Below are 17,010 nucleotides of genomic sequence, written 5' to 3' on the forward strand. Positions count from 1 at the left end.
ACCAGAGGAGTCGCCCCCTGGTGGACATTAGAGAGAATGCAGGTTTTAGGACTTCCAGAGGTTGCTGCCTGGTGGTTCCTCATTAAGTCTGGTGCAGCTTGTTGTTGTTTTGTTACTTTGAAACCTTGACCACCTGCTCCTTGCCCGTCTCCTCCTCAGGTACAACGGCAACCTGAAGCCGAGCAGCTCTCTGGCTCTGGAGGAGGACGAGGGCTTCAGCGACTGGACTCAGCGTCGAGAGAGACAGAGGCAGCAGCGCCTGCAGGAGCTCAGCCAGGGAGGCGAGGAGGACGAGGACGAAGAGGACAGGATAAACAAAGCTGTTCCCGTCAAGACCTCGATCATGTCCTCCAGCCGACTCCAGAGACAGGAGCACCTCAAAGAAGACGGGGTGGAGATGGAGAGGAAGGAGCGCGATGAAAAGAAGATTCAAACTGAGAGGGTGAGGGAGGAAGAGAAGAGGAAGAGAGAGGAGGCGACGAACGGGAGGAAGGAGGAGATTCAAAGGCCGAATACAGAGGTAAGAGTTTGTCTCCAAACAAGTGTGATTTTTTTTTTTTTTTTAAGTTTTTAGTTAATTCTAAACTTGTCTGCATCTCAAGTCTATAATCATTAAAGAGAAGACTTGGTCAAATCTTATTTAATACAAGTTAGTCATCTGAGACAGATATACGTCAAGTCTGAAGTAATTCAAGAGAAGACTAGTCATATTTCAACTTGTTCACGAAAGGTCTGAATCAATTTAAACAAGTCCAAGTATCGTCAAAGTCAAGTCAAAATAGTTCCACACAAGTCTGTTCAAGTCTCAAAGTTATTCAAGACACGTCACATTTGACAACAATTATGTGAGACTCGTCTAATTTCTATTTCATGTTATTTTAGTCCAAGTCAGATAAAGTCTTTATAAGCAAATTACAAGTCAGCATTCAGGTTTTTAATGTCTGTGACTTAAAATGACACAGAATGTGACTGAAGAGAAGATCTGTTGAACTCTTCAGGTGGAGAAAAGAAAAGAGGTTCAAATCTCCTACACGTCCAAGGTTTTCCTTCACCAAGAGCCAAAACCCACGAACACCAACGGAGACGCAACCAAAGAGGAAGTGACGTCGTACAAGAACAACAAGACGAGAAGGTCCACCAGGTGTGTAGAGTGTTTTAAGTGAATGTTCCCAAATAAATGGTTATCTACAGCCATAAAACAGAGTATTTACAAAGACAGAATGTCTCTGACTATCATAGACTATAGTGTCCACATCGTTTTGGCCATATTGTCTAGAATGGATTCAAAGGGCAGTTCACCGGCTAACAGACTCGGCTCAGGTCGGTAATAACAGCAGATCCTAATATCTAACACACCTCCCCGGCGTTTGCAGCAGAGCCGTGGAGCCGGGGGAGGCGGAGACCATCCTGGGGACGGAGCAGCGGCTGGAGAAGATCCGGCAGAGCCTCCAGCAGAAGGGGAGCCAGGAGCCGGAGCAGCTCAGACACCGACAGGTGGAGGCCGAGCAGGAGCTGGAGGAGCTGAAGAGGAGGCGGGAGGACAGGCGTCGAGCCCGGGTGGAAGAGGAGCGCCGGAGGGAGGAGGAGGAGGAGGAGGAGGAGGAGGAGGAGGAGCAACGGCTGGCCAAAGAGGAGGTAAGCAGGCCTGTTGGCACTGCGGGTTGAACCTCATGGCTCAGATTATATAAAAGCATCTCTAGAGTCCTAATGTCTGTATAACCATCGTATTGGCTGCTAAACTAGTGGATGGAGATACTGTGTATGTGTATATATGTGTGTGTGTGTGTGTGTGTGTGTGTGTGTGTGTGTGTGTGTGTGGACCATTGCACGAGGAGATTTTCTCAATCTGGACCTCTTGGAGTTTTGATTGAATACCCCCCGATCAAATGCAAAACTTCTACACCTAACTTTTTTTTGCAGAAACGTACAACGACAACATTTTCTTCCTGGCGACTGAGCTGAGATGTGTGAATAGCACACTGCTGTTAACCAGCGTATAATAAGACAAGGTGTTGTTTAGCTGGATGTAGAGTTCATCTGCCCTCTAGTGGTCAAAAAGATTCTTATCTTTTATGTTTAGAGGCTTTCTTTCTGCAGCACTGACAGCTGATCAGACTTGTGCAGTTGATGTAGAAGTGTGGAGTTTAACTTGTGATGTGACTCCTAGGAGGAGAGGAGGCGCATGAAGGAGGTCATGGAGAGGAGGAGGAGGAGGATGGAGGCGGCAGAGAGGATGAAGAGCCTCAGTATGTCCAGCGTGGACGGGGACGAGGTCTTCAGTCCCAGAAGTCCCACTCACAAGGTGAATATCAGGAGACTGCGTTCTGTTCTGACCAACAGAAGATTCAGATACAGTCATGTGAGATGTTTGCAGCTGCAAAGCTTCTGAGCAGGAATCCAGAAAAGTCTTAATATCATAATATCAATAACGTGGTTAAACTCTGCAGAAGCAGATCTCATTCACACCAGTGAACATCGCGTTCAAGCGAGATACAAACGGTTCCTGTCATCTGTGAAATGATGCATGTAGTGGAGCGCAGAGGCCAGACAGGAAGTGACATCATGACTTTGGCTCTCCGTGATGATGTAAACTGGGATGATTTTCAAATCGAGCCTGATGACTTCACATCACACAGGAAGTACTGCGGTGTGACGAGGACGCGGTCCATTAAGACTCGTTGCTGATTGACTTCAGTAAACAACATAACTGTGTTATCTTCACAGCCGATGGGTTCAGCTGTGTGTGTGTGTGTGTGTGTGTGTGTGTGTGTGTGTGTGTGTGTGTGTGTGTGTGTGTGTGTGTGTGAGAGAAAAGCATGTTGTGAACTCACTGATTTTGGTGTGTGTTTGATTGGTGGACAGTGACCTCCCCACAGTGCTGCAGGTGGACTCTTTCACTGATGAACAATTCATATTTTCTGATCTTGTGCAATAATAAACACAACACTTTGTTATGTTGCACTCACACATTTTTTTCCACATTGAAATAAGCGTTTACAGACAAACGTAAGTTTAAACATAACTTTACACGAGTCATCCACATGAGAACCAGACTTTGAACTCATTCAAACATTGAGTTGTGTTAAAAGTCCACTTTAAAGATGAAACATGTTTTTCTGTCAAATACGCACAATTTGACAGAAGATGAATCTGTAGATAAAGTTCTAATGCTCACATGTATTTGTGAGCTGAGTAGACGGATGTGGAGGAAGTACAGTAAAGTAACTCGCCAGTAAAACTTGAAACTGAAATACAAAATGTAAAGATGGGATTAATTAAAAACCTAATTTGCTTAATTTAAAGCACCTGACAACAAGCTGAGGAAGCAGTACAATCACACGTTGTACATCCGTCTCATGCTCCGTTTCCCATCATGCTTTGCTTCGACAGCTGCTGCGATGACTCGTACAGTTTGATGGAGGCCAGAAGACTCGGCTCTGTTTGTGTTGGGGACGAGTCGTTGGCCGAACTGTAATTAACAAACGAGGCGGCGACATGAAAATAAATTTCTTCTTCTTTTTCAGATCTCAGAGAGAACTGAGTCGCTGAACCGCTCGCTGAAGAAAAGGTGAATATCTTCATCAATAGTGTCTCCTCTCCCTCTGCTTCATGGCTCTGATGAACTCCGTCCAGACGCAGTTTTCTATATTTGTTTTGGTGGTTGTTGAAGTTTGGAGGCTAACAGGAAGTCTGCAGCGCTCAAGAGTTATGCTTTTATTTTGAAATGTGTTCAGAGGAGGAAGCTGAAGCAGCAGCGTTGGTGCCTCGTTCTCATCTCTTGTCACTTAAATATAATGTAATACATTTTACATTTTAAACTAAAAAGGTATTAAACTTACTCTGGGTCTTGATCCAAACGTGTGAGATCAGCTGCGTCTCTGATGTCATCCCAAGGTGTGGATCCTCGGTCACTGATCTGATCCTGAACCTGTTTTAACTGTTTGTGTTTCATGTTGTCTTGACTGAACCAGTAACAGCTTTAAGAAGACGCAGACTCTCGTCCTGCTGCCAAAGATCGACGACAAGCTAGAGCAGTACGCACACGCTGTGGAGGTCAGCTCACACACACGCATACGCACACTAAAACATAGCAGAGGCCTGTCAATCACTGTGTAGTCCCGCCCTAAAGCATCCCCTGCTTTATGGTCTGTTTGACTCTAAATGGACCATAATGTACTAAATGAACATCATGCTGTATTGAAGAAGACTTGAAACTAGAGATTGAGACCATAAACTCATGTTTACAATGTTTACTGAGGTAATAAATCAAGAGAGAAGAACTTTTAATAAGTCGGATATAACTCATTAACTATGAGCTTCATGCTAAGCTAAGCTAACAGGCTACTGGTTGTAGTCTTATATTTAATGGACTGACATCAACATCGGATTGTGTTTCCTCTTAAACTCTCTCTGGTGTTTTCTGCACACTCAGAAGCTGCTGGTGAGCTTTTGGACTCTCATTGTTTAAAACCAGCCGAAGGTTAAAGAGCAGCGCCGACCTTTTTTGTGTCGAGGTCGCACGTCTCCGTCAGCGCCGGGTCGATGATGCTACAGCGCTCTGTTGTTATCTCAGACAGAAATATATATATATATATAAATACGATATCCGGTCCCTGTTTCCACTCCTCACCTCAGGCCGACGCACCACACGGTGAACAACGAGGTTAATGCAAAGACACTTTTATTTAAGGAGAGCTTCTAAAAACAGAAAGCAGCTTCGACATGAAGTGCAATAAAATACAGGTGTTGAGAAGGAAGAATATTCTCCCAATAAACTAGTGTTGAGATGTTCTTTATATCTTCTTCTCACATTGTTCACCTATGGCGCTTTTCAGTACGGAAGTCCAAGGATGCCAACATTTCATCAAACTGAATGCTGAAGTTTAGTTTTAATTTTCTTATTTGAAAGTGCAGAATTGGTACCAAAATTATAATTAAATCACACTGACTTATTGGGAACGAGATTGACGGAGAAAGCAGAGAACTTAAACCTGAAAATAAAATTGGAAATTTGAATTTTAAAGTTGAATTGTGTCCGCTTTTAATTTATTTATGATGAAAATAAAATGGTCATATTAGCGAGATTCAGGACAATGAGGCTTCACAGTCGAGAAAAATAAAACACGACTATGACAAAGTTTAACTTTATTTATTTTAGTTCTCAACTATAAAAGTATTTGACTTAATTTTAATTTATAATTAATATATGATGGCATAGTTACCTTCTGTCCAACCAGAAGTAAGTATTCTCCGTGGACATATAGCTTGAAACATGAAATTTACGAGGTTTTCATATTACACGTTTACTGTACACTAACCCACGGTTGTTTGTTGTCGTTGTTGTTGTTGTTGTTGTGCAGAACTCCCATGAGGTCCGGGCAGTGAAGGCATCACTGGCCAACCTGCCCAGCTCACCTGAGGTCGTCACCTCCAAGAAAAACCTGTTCGAGGCCGGTGAAGCCTGGAGCCAGAGTCCCACCAAGGGAGCCACCTGCAAGGTAAGAAACCCCCCCCACACACACACACACGCACACCAAATCCCATTTATTTGGAAGCCATCTTTCCTTTCACCTGACAAGATATTTAAGCATCACAATGACTTGTGGGGTTTTGTCTTTCATCTTATTGTTTTGGCACTAATGGGCTTCCATAGTTTAACCGAAACTTTTCTGAACCAGGACGCTGAGGGGCTGAAGGTGGGCGTGGCCAACCGGATCACTCAGTGGGTGAAGGGTCCGTCTGACGGCAGCAGACAGTCGGCCTGCAGACCGACAGTGAGTCACAAACACAACGTGAAAATAAAGTAGTTAAAAGTCTTCACATCAATGCTTCAGAATAAATAATCTAATAATGTCACATAGAATCAGATCAGTCACAGGAGACATGTACCTGCACAATGAGTACTTCTACTGCTGGTACTCTACGTATGTTTTGATTCTGATGGTGTCTGATCCAACACCATGTGATGAGATGTGTTCAGGTGCAGCTTAAAAGTCAGTAATATGAGGTTTCCCTCTTGTGGAGGAAACGACAACATCAAAACAAAAGTCTTCCTCTGCTTCAACTTTGAAGGATTTCTCTTACTTCTTTTATTTGAGAAATAGTTCATTTATTTCATAAAGTGGACCAGAAACAGACTAAAGTTTAAATAGTTTAAAATGTATGGAAAAACATTGAGAAACGGTTGGAAAATAAAAAAGTAAAAGTTACTTTTTGGAATCCTTTTTAACTTAAATACACACGTAAGTATTTGTATTTATCTTTGTTATGTATCTTGCATGTTACCACTAAACAGTGAAAGACAGAAACTACTGTTTGTTTAATCTCTACACTGGAACTATTTCTTGACAAACAGCAGTGTATCCCTCCGCCTACTTCTGTGAGCTCAGGTCTTTGGTTTTGGTCTCTGGTGAAACACGATGCGACTAAAGCTGTCGTTATAGTAAACAAAAGACTCAATAAATACATGAATATATCAAATAAAACGGAAAGAAATGAACGCTTATAATGTCAAACAAATGTGCAGATAATTGAGGAAATTCATAAATGGAGAAATCATAGAAATAAAAAGGATGTATTGAATTGAACATTAATCTGACTGAATTACAAAATAAGTAATTTGTCAAATAATCAAACATTTTCTTTCTATTTCAGTCAATATGTTTATTTTCAAATTAATAATTGAGGCTTTTAGTTCTGCATTGCCTACTTTATTGTTCATTTATTTATTTCTTCATTTATTTATTATTAATAACAAACTTAATCCTCTCTAGAATGAAGCTGAGCCAGGCTAGCTGTTTCCCCCTGCATCCAGTCTTTATGCTAAGCTAGGCTAAGCTAAGCGCGTCCTGACTTCGGATCTGATCTGATTTCCCAAAGATGTTGAACTATTCCTTTCTTTTTATTATTATTTAGTTGTGTCTTCTGAACACAGAATGTTGACGTGTTTGTATTGATTATTGATCGATCTGTCAGGATGTGAGGCCCGGAGATGTGATGCAGAAAAAGAACATGTGGGAGGTTATCGGAGACTCGACAGGAGGGCCGGGCCAAAGAGACAAGGTGCGCACGCGCACGCACAAATTCAAATGAATATTCCAGATGAACTTTTATTTATTTATTTTTTATAGTTATTTTTCTTCATTTATTTCAGTTCATTTTATATTTTTATATGCGGATGTTGCCTCTATTGTGACAAACACTTAATAGTATGTGATTATATCATAATTCAATAATCGGAATACAGTTTTTAATCGCTACATTTTATTAAAGTACATTTTTTAATTTGTTATTTTTTTCTTCACACTTTTCCTCTGTGATCCTCTTTTATTATTGACATCATGAACAGATTGATTTGATTGATTGACTCTTGAGTTGCTATCAAAGGTACATTTCCCTGGTACCGGGTACAGGATGAATAAAGTTCTTGTCTTGATACAGCGTTTTACTCTACAATTGTTACAGGATGATTAATAAGTGAATAAACATGTAAGGGAACTGAAATAATTGATCTTCTCTCCTTTAGAGCTCAGCAGCTGGTAAAAAGTACAAGTTTGTGGTCACTGGTCACGGAAAATATGAGAAGATCCCCACGGACGGAGAGTCTGGTGAGAACGTCGGAAAAGTGTTTTTATCAATGAAATCATGTCAATACTTGAACATAATTTAAGTTTTATTCCTCTTGTGGGGTTTCATAAATACAGCGGCTCAATAAATGAAGAGTCATCATTAAACGTTTTATCCTTTCTGAGCTGATCAGGATATCTGAGGAGGAGAATCAAAGTAAAGAGTCCGATAGAGATGGAATATGACCAGTTATGAAAGAAAAATGGAACAAAATCTGTAAATTGAGCAGTGCAACCTGTCCTTGAAGGTGTAATGACAAGGGGTCGTGTGATATATTTGATTTAGATTAAATCACAGATCCATTTAAGTAAACTGTGAGAGGCCAGAGTGCAACTTTAATCAGCCTCAGCTGATCACTTCTGACCTGTCTCTGAGCCTCAACTCATTCAACAGCTGAATCTGATCTTCATCTGATTCTGATGTTTGAACTGAAGCACAAACTGAAACAGAGAGAAATGTTGAATCAAACTTTATTCCGCAGCACGTTTGTTTGTTAGTGTTTCACAAGAAAACAACACAGATAAAAGATGACTCAAACATTAATCACAGCTAGTAAAATACACCTTCAGCATTATTTCATCGTGCAGATGGACTGTAAGGCTCATCAGTTTTATTTATTATTTTTAAGAATAACTTTCTTTTTTTTTTTTTTTTTTTTTTTTTTGACATGTGAATGTAAAGTTTTATTAAAAAAATGTAATAGTTTTGAGACTAGTTTTTATAATGTTCTACTGGACCTTGAGATTTTTTTTAGTTTTTTTTTTTTTTTAGTCCAACATTGTGAGCTAGAAAACTGTGGAGGCATCTTACCCATCGCACACATTACAAACATTAGAGAAAAAGAACAAAAATAAAACTAGAAGAATACACTGTTTTTCCCGCACTGCTTCACAGTCATCTAACTATGAATATCTTGACCTTTGACCCCACAGTTCACCATCATTCTGCTCTTCATTGTTCTTCTTCTAACGTACGTTAACTTTAAGTCAGTCGGCTCCTCAAGTCACAGTGAAATCAAACATTTTGTTAGCGGCTCATTTTTCATTCTATTTCTAAATTGGAGTTTTAGGGAAACTTGTAGAAACTTGCACTTTATTTACAGTCTTCCGTTTTATATTTTTAGATGATAGATTAACGTGATTGGTGTGAGAGGACACTAATACATTCATACATATTTTCGTGCAGAGATTGCCAACAAAATTGCCATTCTCTCTTTTTGCATCTCACTGACTCTAATTGGTGCATTTCTTGTACTTCTTTAATTGATCTGCGTTATTATGTTAAAGGTACGTTGTTGGAACAGGAAGAAGGGCAAATTATGACGCTGCCAAATTGTTGTTTTCATTGCGACGTTAAGAAAGTTCAATCACAAAACTATAACCATCTACAGCCTAAAAAGAATATCTCAAGAATCACGTTTCTCTACGCACGAGGTTTTCACCCTGAGGTGAGTAGCACCATTTAGAGTTTTTGAATTTCAATGATCATTAAAGAGAAACAAATGTTCCTCTACCACAAAAAATACTTGTTTTCCACCAATAAAAATAGACATTTTAAAGAAATATCAATTATTACAAATCTATAACTTTAATCTGTTTTATTGTGAACATGAAAGAAACGAGAAGCTCTGATTTTACTGAAAACATAAACGTTTTAATCTTAAATGTGACGTCTGAATGACTTTAAGACAAATGTAGCTGTCTCTCTCTTTCAATCTTTCCAGCTAATCCACAAACACGTAACATCCAGACAACCACTCACACAAATGCAACACGAAGCATTTGTCAAGTATAAAGTTCAAGCCGACTTTTTCTACAAACAAACGTTATTCGTTTAACACAGAGACTAAGATTTCTGCAACTGTACATTGAACATGTATCTTTTTTTCCTTTACATTTTCATCTTGGCAGTTATATATTATATATATTTAAGAATATTATATTACCTTAAGTAGCGGCAAACCCCCTCGCTTTTCTATTAAAGTCTTTTGGTTCCTCGTCTTTACCTTTGCGCCCAATCAGAGCCATTTCAAAAACAGTTGCAATTTTCATCACCGGCCTCGACGCCGCTTCTTTGAGCCTTTTAGCGTCAAACTTTGGACTAAAAAGCAGCAGAGGCAGCCGGTGCGCAAACGAAGGTATCTCTTTTGACTCGTCCTTTTGCCCTTCCTCCTTCTCCTCCGCCTCGCTTTTGTTCAGCTCGATCTGGTGCATGATGTTCTCTTTGGTGGAAAACATTTGGAAGAGGACGGCGTTCCACATCTTTGCTGCTACGGGAGCGTCTTTGGTTTCGTTCTCGTCCTGATTGCCGGGCTTGTCGACGGCCTTCTCGTCGGCCTTTTGCACCTCGCTCTGGTCCGGCCCATTGGCCTCCTTCTGAGAGCTTATCTCTGGAAATTTTGGCTCCTCTTGTTCTACAACCATGTGCTTCTTGAGTCGGGACCAACCGCTCACTTTAGATTTCATGCCCTTTGGTTTTTGTATGACCTTAAGAAGGGGTTCGGCCGGGAGGGATTCATCGCCTTCCTTTTTCTCAGGTGCAGATTTAACTGCCGAAGCTGATTCTGCTTTCTTATCTTTGCCTTCACTTCCTGTTGGCTCAACTGCAGATGTCGGAACAGGAAGAGCGGGCATTGCAGTGCTTTGCTTCGAGCTTTCGGCTTTAGTCTTGGTGGCGGCCGCAAGTTTCGCCGGCTCTTTTTGATGTGAGACGTCAGCTTTTGTCTCATTTCCAGATTTCTGGACTTTATCTTTGCCTAAAAGCTTTCTTACTGCCTTCAAAGGACCCTGATCGTTACTTTTGGGCAGAGGATGTTTGGTTTCCGAAGGTTTCGTCTTTGGTTTGGCGACTTCCTGAACTTGTGTTTCGGCTTTCTGTTTCTCAAGAGATTTACCCTCTACTGTTGGAGGTATAGCCTTTGGTGTTTCTTGAATCACCGTTTTTTCTTGTTTTGCTGCAACCCGACAGGTTACCGTACTTGTCTCTTGTGTTGACGTTGTTCCTGAGGTGTCAGATGCTTCCGAAACAACAATAGTAGGGATTGAAGGGGTGATGGCAACTTTTTTATCTCCCACATGGGGTTTATCTACATCTTTGGGTTTAGAAACCTCGGACATCTTCACAGATTGTTCTTGGCTGGTTGTCTTACATTCTGCTGATTCCTCTGTTGTAGCTTTAGCCTCCTCCTCAGTTTGCATCTTGAAACCGGAGATACCAAATGCTGGAGAGTAAGTTCTTATTCCGCCATAAGCAGCATATTCAGCTGGTGTCAATCCACGGTAGCCAGACTTTGACTTTTGAGCCACTTGGGTTGGGGTTTTAGGTCTCTGAAAGGCTATAGGGGATACACCAGAAGGTGATGTCCCATATGTTGGTGTCTTTGGTCTTTTAAAGCCAGGTGACGTGGTCATAAGTCGGGAGGCTTCGTATGTTGGAGTCTTGGGCCTCCGATTGCTGTATGAAGTCACTACCAGTGCTTTCGGCTCAGGTGTTGGAGTTTTAGGTGTTTGAGAGTCAGCTGGAGCAGTTCTTCTTGTCAGATCAGGCTCTGATTTGGACTTTGTGATGCTTTGTTGGATTGGTTTTACAGCAGGAGTGATGTCTGAATGAATGTCCCCATTCAGTATCGTTTCAGCAGGCTTAGGTTCAATAGTCTTGACACTTTGGGAAGCAGACAAACTTCCCATAGCAGGAACAGTTTTGGGCGTTCTTGATCTCTCTGGTTCTACTGTGATTGGCGACACTGCAAATAAGAGAGGATTGGGTCTTGATACTTCAAAGACAGGCGTTGTAGGGCGAGACAAGTGGTATGCCGGGGTTCTAGGTCGTCCTGCTGAAGTTCTTGATGTTTGAAACTCAAAAGTTGGTGTTTTAACTCTGATTTCAGGTGATGGAGTAGCTCTTTTGATTTCAGCTGTTGAGGTTGCTCTTTTGATTTCAGCTGTTGAGGTTGCTCTTTTGATTTCAGCTGTTGAGGTTGCTCTTTTGATTTCAGCTGTTGGAGTTATGACTGCATTCATCGCCGCTGTTAGTGTAGTGCCTATTTTAGTTTCTGAAGTTGCTGTTTTCCTCTTGGGATCCGTGCCCATTGAAGGAAGCTGAGCCGTCGGTGTCTTACCTCTTCTGACCTCAGATGCTGAAGTCAAATCTAGTTTTATTTCTGTTGGGGTTTTACTATGAGGCAATGTGCTGCCAATAGCGGTTAATCCAGCTGTGTCATACACCGGTGGGGTCCTGGATAACTCGTAAAACGATGTGCTAGCTGTGTACATTCTAATTTGAGGGACATCAAACATCGGTTTGGGCGATCTAGAATGTTCGGTTGCTCTGAACGTTGGACGTGGACTTTTGGATCTGCCGTGCAGGGTCAACACAGTGAGAGGACGAATCACAGCTGTTGCTGAATAAGGAGTCAGACCTGGACTTTTTGTCTTTAGGGTTTCTCCAGCTGTAGCAGGTCTCACACCGGCATGTGTTTCAGCTATCGTGCTAAAAGCTGGCTTTTTCACTTCAGCAGCTGGTACTGTTGCCTCAGATACAAAAGAGGCTGACAGAGATATTTTGGGAACCACCAACTCTGCAACTGGCCCTGGAACTGTGTCTCCAGGAAGGTGGGTCGATGCAGAATATGAGGAAAGCGTAGTAACATGCTGCGAGTACGAGTACGACGGGATTCCCACCGTCTGAGGTGAGAACCTCGCTCCTCTGCCGTAAGCAGCACGCTGCGGGTAAGGGGACGCCACGTGTTGATACAGCGGCCTGACGGTGAACCGTGGAGGCTGCTGATCACTGTAGAGGCTGAACGGCGTCTCTGGAGTCTTGGGCGGGGTGGAGTGGTCGCTGTGTTCGAGGTCGGGGCTCGCTTCGTTCACGGGGGAAAGGTTGGAGCGGAAAAGCACGGCGGGCTGCGATACCTGAGCGGAGACCTTTTTCTTGGCGCTTCTCTTGAGGACCTTCCGAAGCCGAACATTGTCCTTTCCAGGCTTTGGCAGCAGGGGTGGGGGGTAATGCAGGGAAAGCAGGCCCGGCTGGGCGAGGGCACCGTATGCGACAGCCATGAGGGCTTCAGCACGCTGTGGAGAGAAAAAAACTGTCAGAATATATAAAGAATATAATAAGTTCAGGCCAAATTGTCTGACTTCCAAGACTAAATCTCTGGCCCTGTACTTCACTTTTGCTGCTACGATCACTGCAGCTGTACTAATATGTTTAAATTATTCATATTTGTATTATTTGCATGTCATGTTGGCAGTGAATTTTTCAAGTTTCAAAAGGTTTTAAAATGTCTTTGTGAACTTTTTCTCTGGAGCAAAACTAAACCGGTCTTGCAGCTTTTCAGTAGGTTGAAAGTTGCTTTTCTATCGTCGGATGTTTTTTTTTTTAAAGATCATATAAACATCCCAAAATGTGTTAACAGGAAATGCAACAATACTCTTTCAAATCTTAGTTGATAAAACATTTATGAACCAATAAAACCTAAAAGTTAAGAAAACTAATAAAGGTAACTAAACTGACATTTGGACCACTTTAAAACATCTGCATATTTAACTATTTTTTATTTTTGTGTCTTTTGCAGATTTATATCATGACTACTGAGGAGGCGTCGTCTCTTCAGCTCTGTCAGTAGCAGCAAGACTCAATATTTCATTTATATCCAATAAATCACTTTCTCTGACTCAGTTGGACGACTACAAACCAACAGCTCAAGTGCAAAAGATTTGATCGCCAAATGTCGATAATGTTGTTAAATTTCCTCTTGTATTTTCTGACATTCAGTTTTTATTATGATGTATATATCTGACTCTGTATTCTTCTCTACAGTGTTTAGCTGAACCTTAATATCCGGTTGATCCTTGTATGATGGTGTGTAGGGAAACCTAAAAGTCTTTTGAATAGAAAAAGTTTACATTTTCCAGTCATGTAATTGATGGATCACAATTTTTTATATATTCTGTTCTGCACTTAAACTTTTGGCTTAAGAACAATCTGAATGGTTGATTTTGGGAACTTTGTCCAAACCTGTTACAGCAGAGTTCATACTGATGATAATTATAACACTGAAAGTATGAAAACTGAGATTTTAATGTCTTGGCTCACTTGTTGCAGCCCAAACATAGACATTGATTTGGTATCTGTTACATTTCAGCATTTATTACCTGATCTATACAATCAAACTATTGCTTTGTCTCTGTACTACTGCAGACGTTTCTCACGTTTAATATCCATGTACTGAGATTTCTATTTGTTTGTTTTTAATCCTTTTTCTTAAATAAATAAAACAATATTTTCTAATGTAGCTTTGATCTCCATTTTGTTTTTATATTTGTTTAACTATCAACTGCAGCCTGAACACGAGATGATACCCTCTACATCTGAAATGTTCAATAATGTAAGTTTTGTCCAGAGCAAAAAATCCTCAACAGGCTGCATTTCCATTAAAGTATCGATTCATGGTCCCCAAAGGATGATCTTTTATCATTTTGGTGACCCATCGAACTTTCCTGTAGCACCACTATCGGGCTAACATTCCCTTTACTACACAAGAAATATCAAAATGTAATTTTTGGATTACATTCGTGCTCCAAAGAGGATGAACCCTTAATGTGTAATGACTCCATGACACAACTGTAGCCATTGATTTAAGCTGAAAACGTCAGATCAATGAGAAATCCAAACGAGCTTTGTTATCTCGAGATGATGGCATTAAATAAAATGATAGCATGCACAGCTGTTCACTGCCTCCGCACTTTGACACTAGTTCACCAAACGGCTTTGTATTTCAGCCTGGTGATGCTAAAAACAAAAAACAAGTTATTAAGGGCTTTACAAAAAAAGCCATCAGAGTTAAATATATGATAAATCAAATGAAATGCATTTTTTTAGTTTTAGTAATCAAATGCAGTAAAAGCACAGAATAAATACAAATCAAGTTTACAAAACATCTGTCCTATCAACTCCGATGCACTGAGGATGACTCGTGTTTGTTGGTTATTACAGCCAGAGATCAGCAGGAGAATCGAGCTGAACTCTTCCTGGATGATGTTACCGCCTCACAGCTGATCCGCTGAAGCTTTGCACTCGGACTAATTTTAGTTTGAGGAGTCGCTGCCAATCACCCGCTTGGCTTTTTTTAAGACTCCTGGCATTTCACAGGTCGCATCACTTTTCCCAAAAACACAATAAATCAGAATGCTGTGAAGCAGATCAGATGGAGGCAGGCCGTCAGAAACGAGCTCCACGTAAGAGGAGTACTGTGAAAGACGAGGGTAAAATAACTGATATTATATTTCAGCATCAACTGCAGTTGACATGTATTGTTATGAGTGCAGCATCTTTCTGGTATGTTTTCATGTAGGCAGCTTTGCATGTCTTTAGGATCCATTTAGAGTTATGATCCATGCTCAAAATGTATAAAATAATGACGGTTTTTGGTTTAATTTTGGGTGACAATGCCCAACAAATGGTAAGAAAATGTCAATTCGTAACGTTAAAAATGTGTAACTTCAGTTGTCTTTTCCATACAAGTTACGCCCAAATAAAATATTGAAGAGAAGAAATATTTAGGTGATTTATCTGTTGTTGGAGGCACCAGTAGTGGAGCTAAAGACGTTGCTGGAATACGGTTAGAAAGTTTTATATTTTTTTGTGTTAGTTTGTTTGTTTATGTATTTTGCAGGGACAATGCACACCAATCAACAGTTGGACTGTAAGTGAGCCACAGTCAGCCAGAGAGGCTCATTTTCATCTGCTGTCCCCGGCCAGATGTTTGAAGGCAGCCTAAAATTCATAGACAGACGGACGGCAACGTACAGACAAAACCAATACACATATAAGCAAAGTGGGAACCTATCCTGATGACAGTGGTACATGAGTGAGAGGAGGTCAACAAAATCCTCAAGATTCATCTTCTGGGACCATGAACATCCAAATCTAGATCATTATAATGATGCTCAAGAAAAAGTAATTAAAATCAAAATGGTTCATCCTCTGTGGTGCTGGAACATGACAAAATGTTTCGAGCCAATCTGCAAGTTTTTATCTTCATGTTTTTTGGATAGTGGAAAATGTGACATGATGCTACAGGAAAGAGAGGTCAACAGAAACCAATAGGGTCCATCCTCTGGGGACTATGAACGTCCAAATCCAAATGTATTTCATGGTTAATTTAATGGAAATCTGGCTAATATTCCATCCCTCGCCTATTGTTCCTAAACCTTAAATGTGTTGTGTTATTTGTTTCTGAAGAGGTAATGTTCTATCTATATTAAATGTTTGATATTATATATCAGAACTTTGTAGGCGGTGAGGTTACAGGTTTATTTTCACGGCTGGGGTTCAGCTTCGTCAGGATCCTCTCGTTTCTCTTCCCACATAAACCCACTCATTTAGATGTGTGTGTGTGTGTGTATATATATCTGCTGAGGGGGGAAAGTGAATGCAGAGCATGTGACCTCATGACATCACAGCCCGGCGACACTGGTCAGAAACATTGAGTAACACCCAATCACACGAGAGCACAAGAATGTAACGTTCAAGGATGGAGAAACTGAGAAATTTGGTGGAACTTTTCTGTTTTTGTTTTTGTTTCCAACCCCGCTGAGAAATGTCCTTTATGTAAAAATAACATTTGTGCAATCAGGATTCAGATATACGTTTATGGTAATAACTGACCATGCAGTCTGTACAAAAACAACTGTTTAATGTCCTCAGTTTATTCTGTGTGTCACCTCAGTGAAATGTAGGCCGGAGCTGGTTGTGTTTTTAAACCTCCAATCCTCCCACCTCCCTCCCTGAACCTGATGCCATCCGACACATGAGAGCCCACCATTCCTTTTAAGGCTCTGGTAGGTTCGGTATTTAGACCGCCTTCAGGATGCAAGTTCAAAAGAGGAAAGGGTAATAATAGCCGTGTAAGAAAAAACCAAGCTAGTCCACAATGGCCTCCTTAAGTGAATAAATCCACCACAAAAGCAGACGAAAGTTATGATGCTTCACAACACAAACAGTTTTTAGATGGAAGAAGAAGGAACCTACCAGGTAAAAACACTTGTTGCCGATGTTCAAAGCACTCTAGGCAGGTTCCCCTTGAAAGGACAGGAGAGAAGATTCAGCTTCAATGAGAGAATATCAAACTTGTATTCTTCATAATTACACAGCAGGAAGATTACAACTCAAAGTATCAGTCATGCCTCATTCCAGATACATGACAGACTGTGTTGTGGAGCCACAGGGAGGAAAAGAGAGTGTGAGGCTAACACTTAGCACAAAACACCCCGACACATGTCAGATCTCTGGCTGCAGAGGTCGGGGGGCAGATGGGGGGGGGGGGGGGGGGGAGTCTCTTTTCCTCCCTGTGGCTCCACAACACAGTCTGTCATGTATCTG

General features: G+C 41.1%; 2 protein-coding genes across 2 annotated transcripts in view; one reads left to right on the top strand and one right to left on the bottom strand.

The window, feature by feature from the left end:
- lsp1a (lymphocyte specific protein 1 a) overlaps positions 1-13,899 on the top strand; it is a 34,561-nt gene extending 20,662 nt beyond the window's left edge. The window contains exons 4-14 of the mRNA XM_031878546.1: positions 160-520; positions 999-1,141; positions 1,374-1,635; positions 2,168-2,302; positions 3,525-3,568; positions 3,972-4,053; positions 5,361-5,498; positions 5,679-5,774; positions 6,976-7,062; positions 7,526-7,607; positions 13,202-13,899. Coding sequence (XP_031734406.1) covers positions 160-520; positions 999-1,141; positions 1,374-1,635; positions 2,168-2,302; positions 3,525-3,568; positions 3,972-4,053; positions 5,361-5,498; positions 5,679-5,774; positions 6,976-7,062; positions 7,526-7,607; positions 13,202-13,221 — 1,450 coding nt within the window. The 3' untranslated portion in view covers positions 13,222-13,899. The remainder of the gene's footprint in view (positions 1-159; positions 521-998; positions 1,142-1,373; positions 1,636-2,167; positions 2,303-3,524; positions 3,569-3,971; positions 4,054-5,360; positions 5,499-5,678; positions 5,775-6,975; positions 7,063-7,525; positions 7,608-13,201) is intronic.
- prr33 (proline rich 33) lies at positions 7,919-16,704 on the bottom strand. The gene is made up of 2 exons (XM_031878544.1): positions 16,660-16,704; positions 7,919-12,698 (listed from the first exon to the last, which is right to left on the bottom strand). The coding sequence occupies exon 2, from the start codon at positions 12,681-12,683 to the stop codon at positions 9,573-9,575; it is 3,111 nt and encodes a 1,036-aa protein (XP_031734404.1). The 5' UTR covers positions 12,684-12,698; positions 16,660-16,704; the 3' UTR covers positions 7,919-9,572.
- Positions 16,705-17,010: the final 306 nt, after the last annotated feature.

This window comes from Anarrhichthys ocellatus, unplaced genomic scaffold, assembly GCF_004355925.1.
Source record: "Anarrhichthys ocellatus isolate YVR2014 unplaced genomic scaffold, GSC_Weel_1.0 scaffold186, whole genome shotgun sequence".
NCBI classification, from domain to species: Eukaryota; Metazoa; Chordata; class Actinopteri; order Perciformes; family Anarhichadidae; genus Anarrhichthys; species Anarrhichthys ocellatus.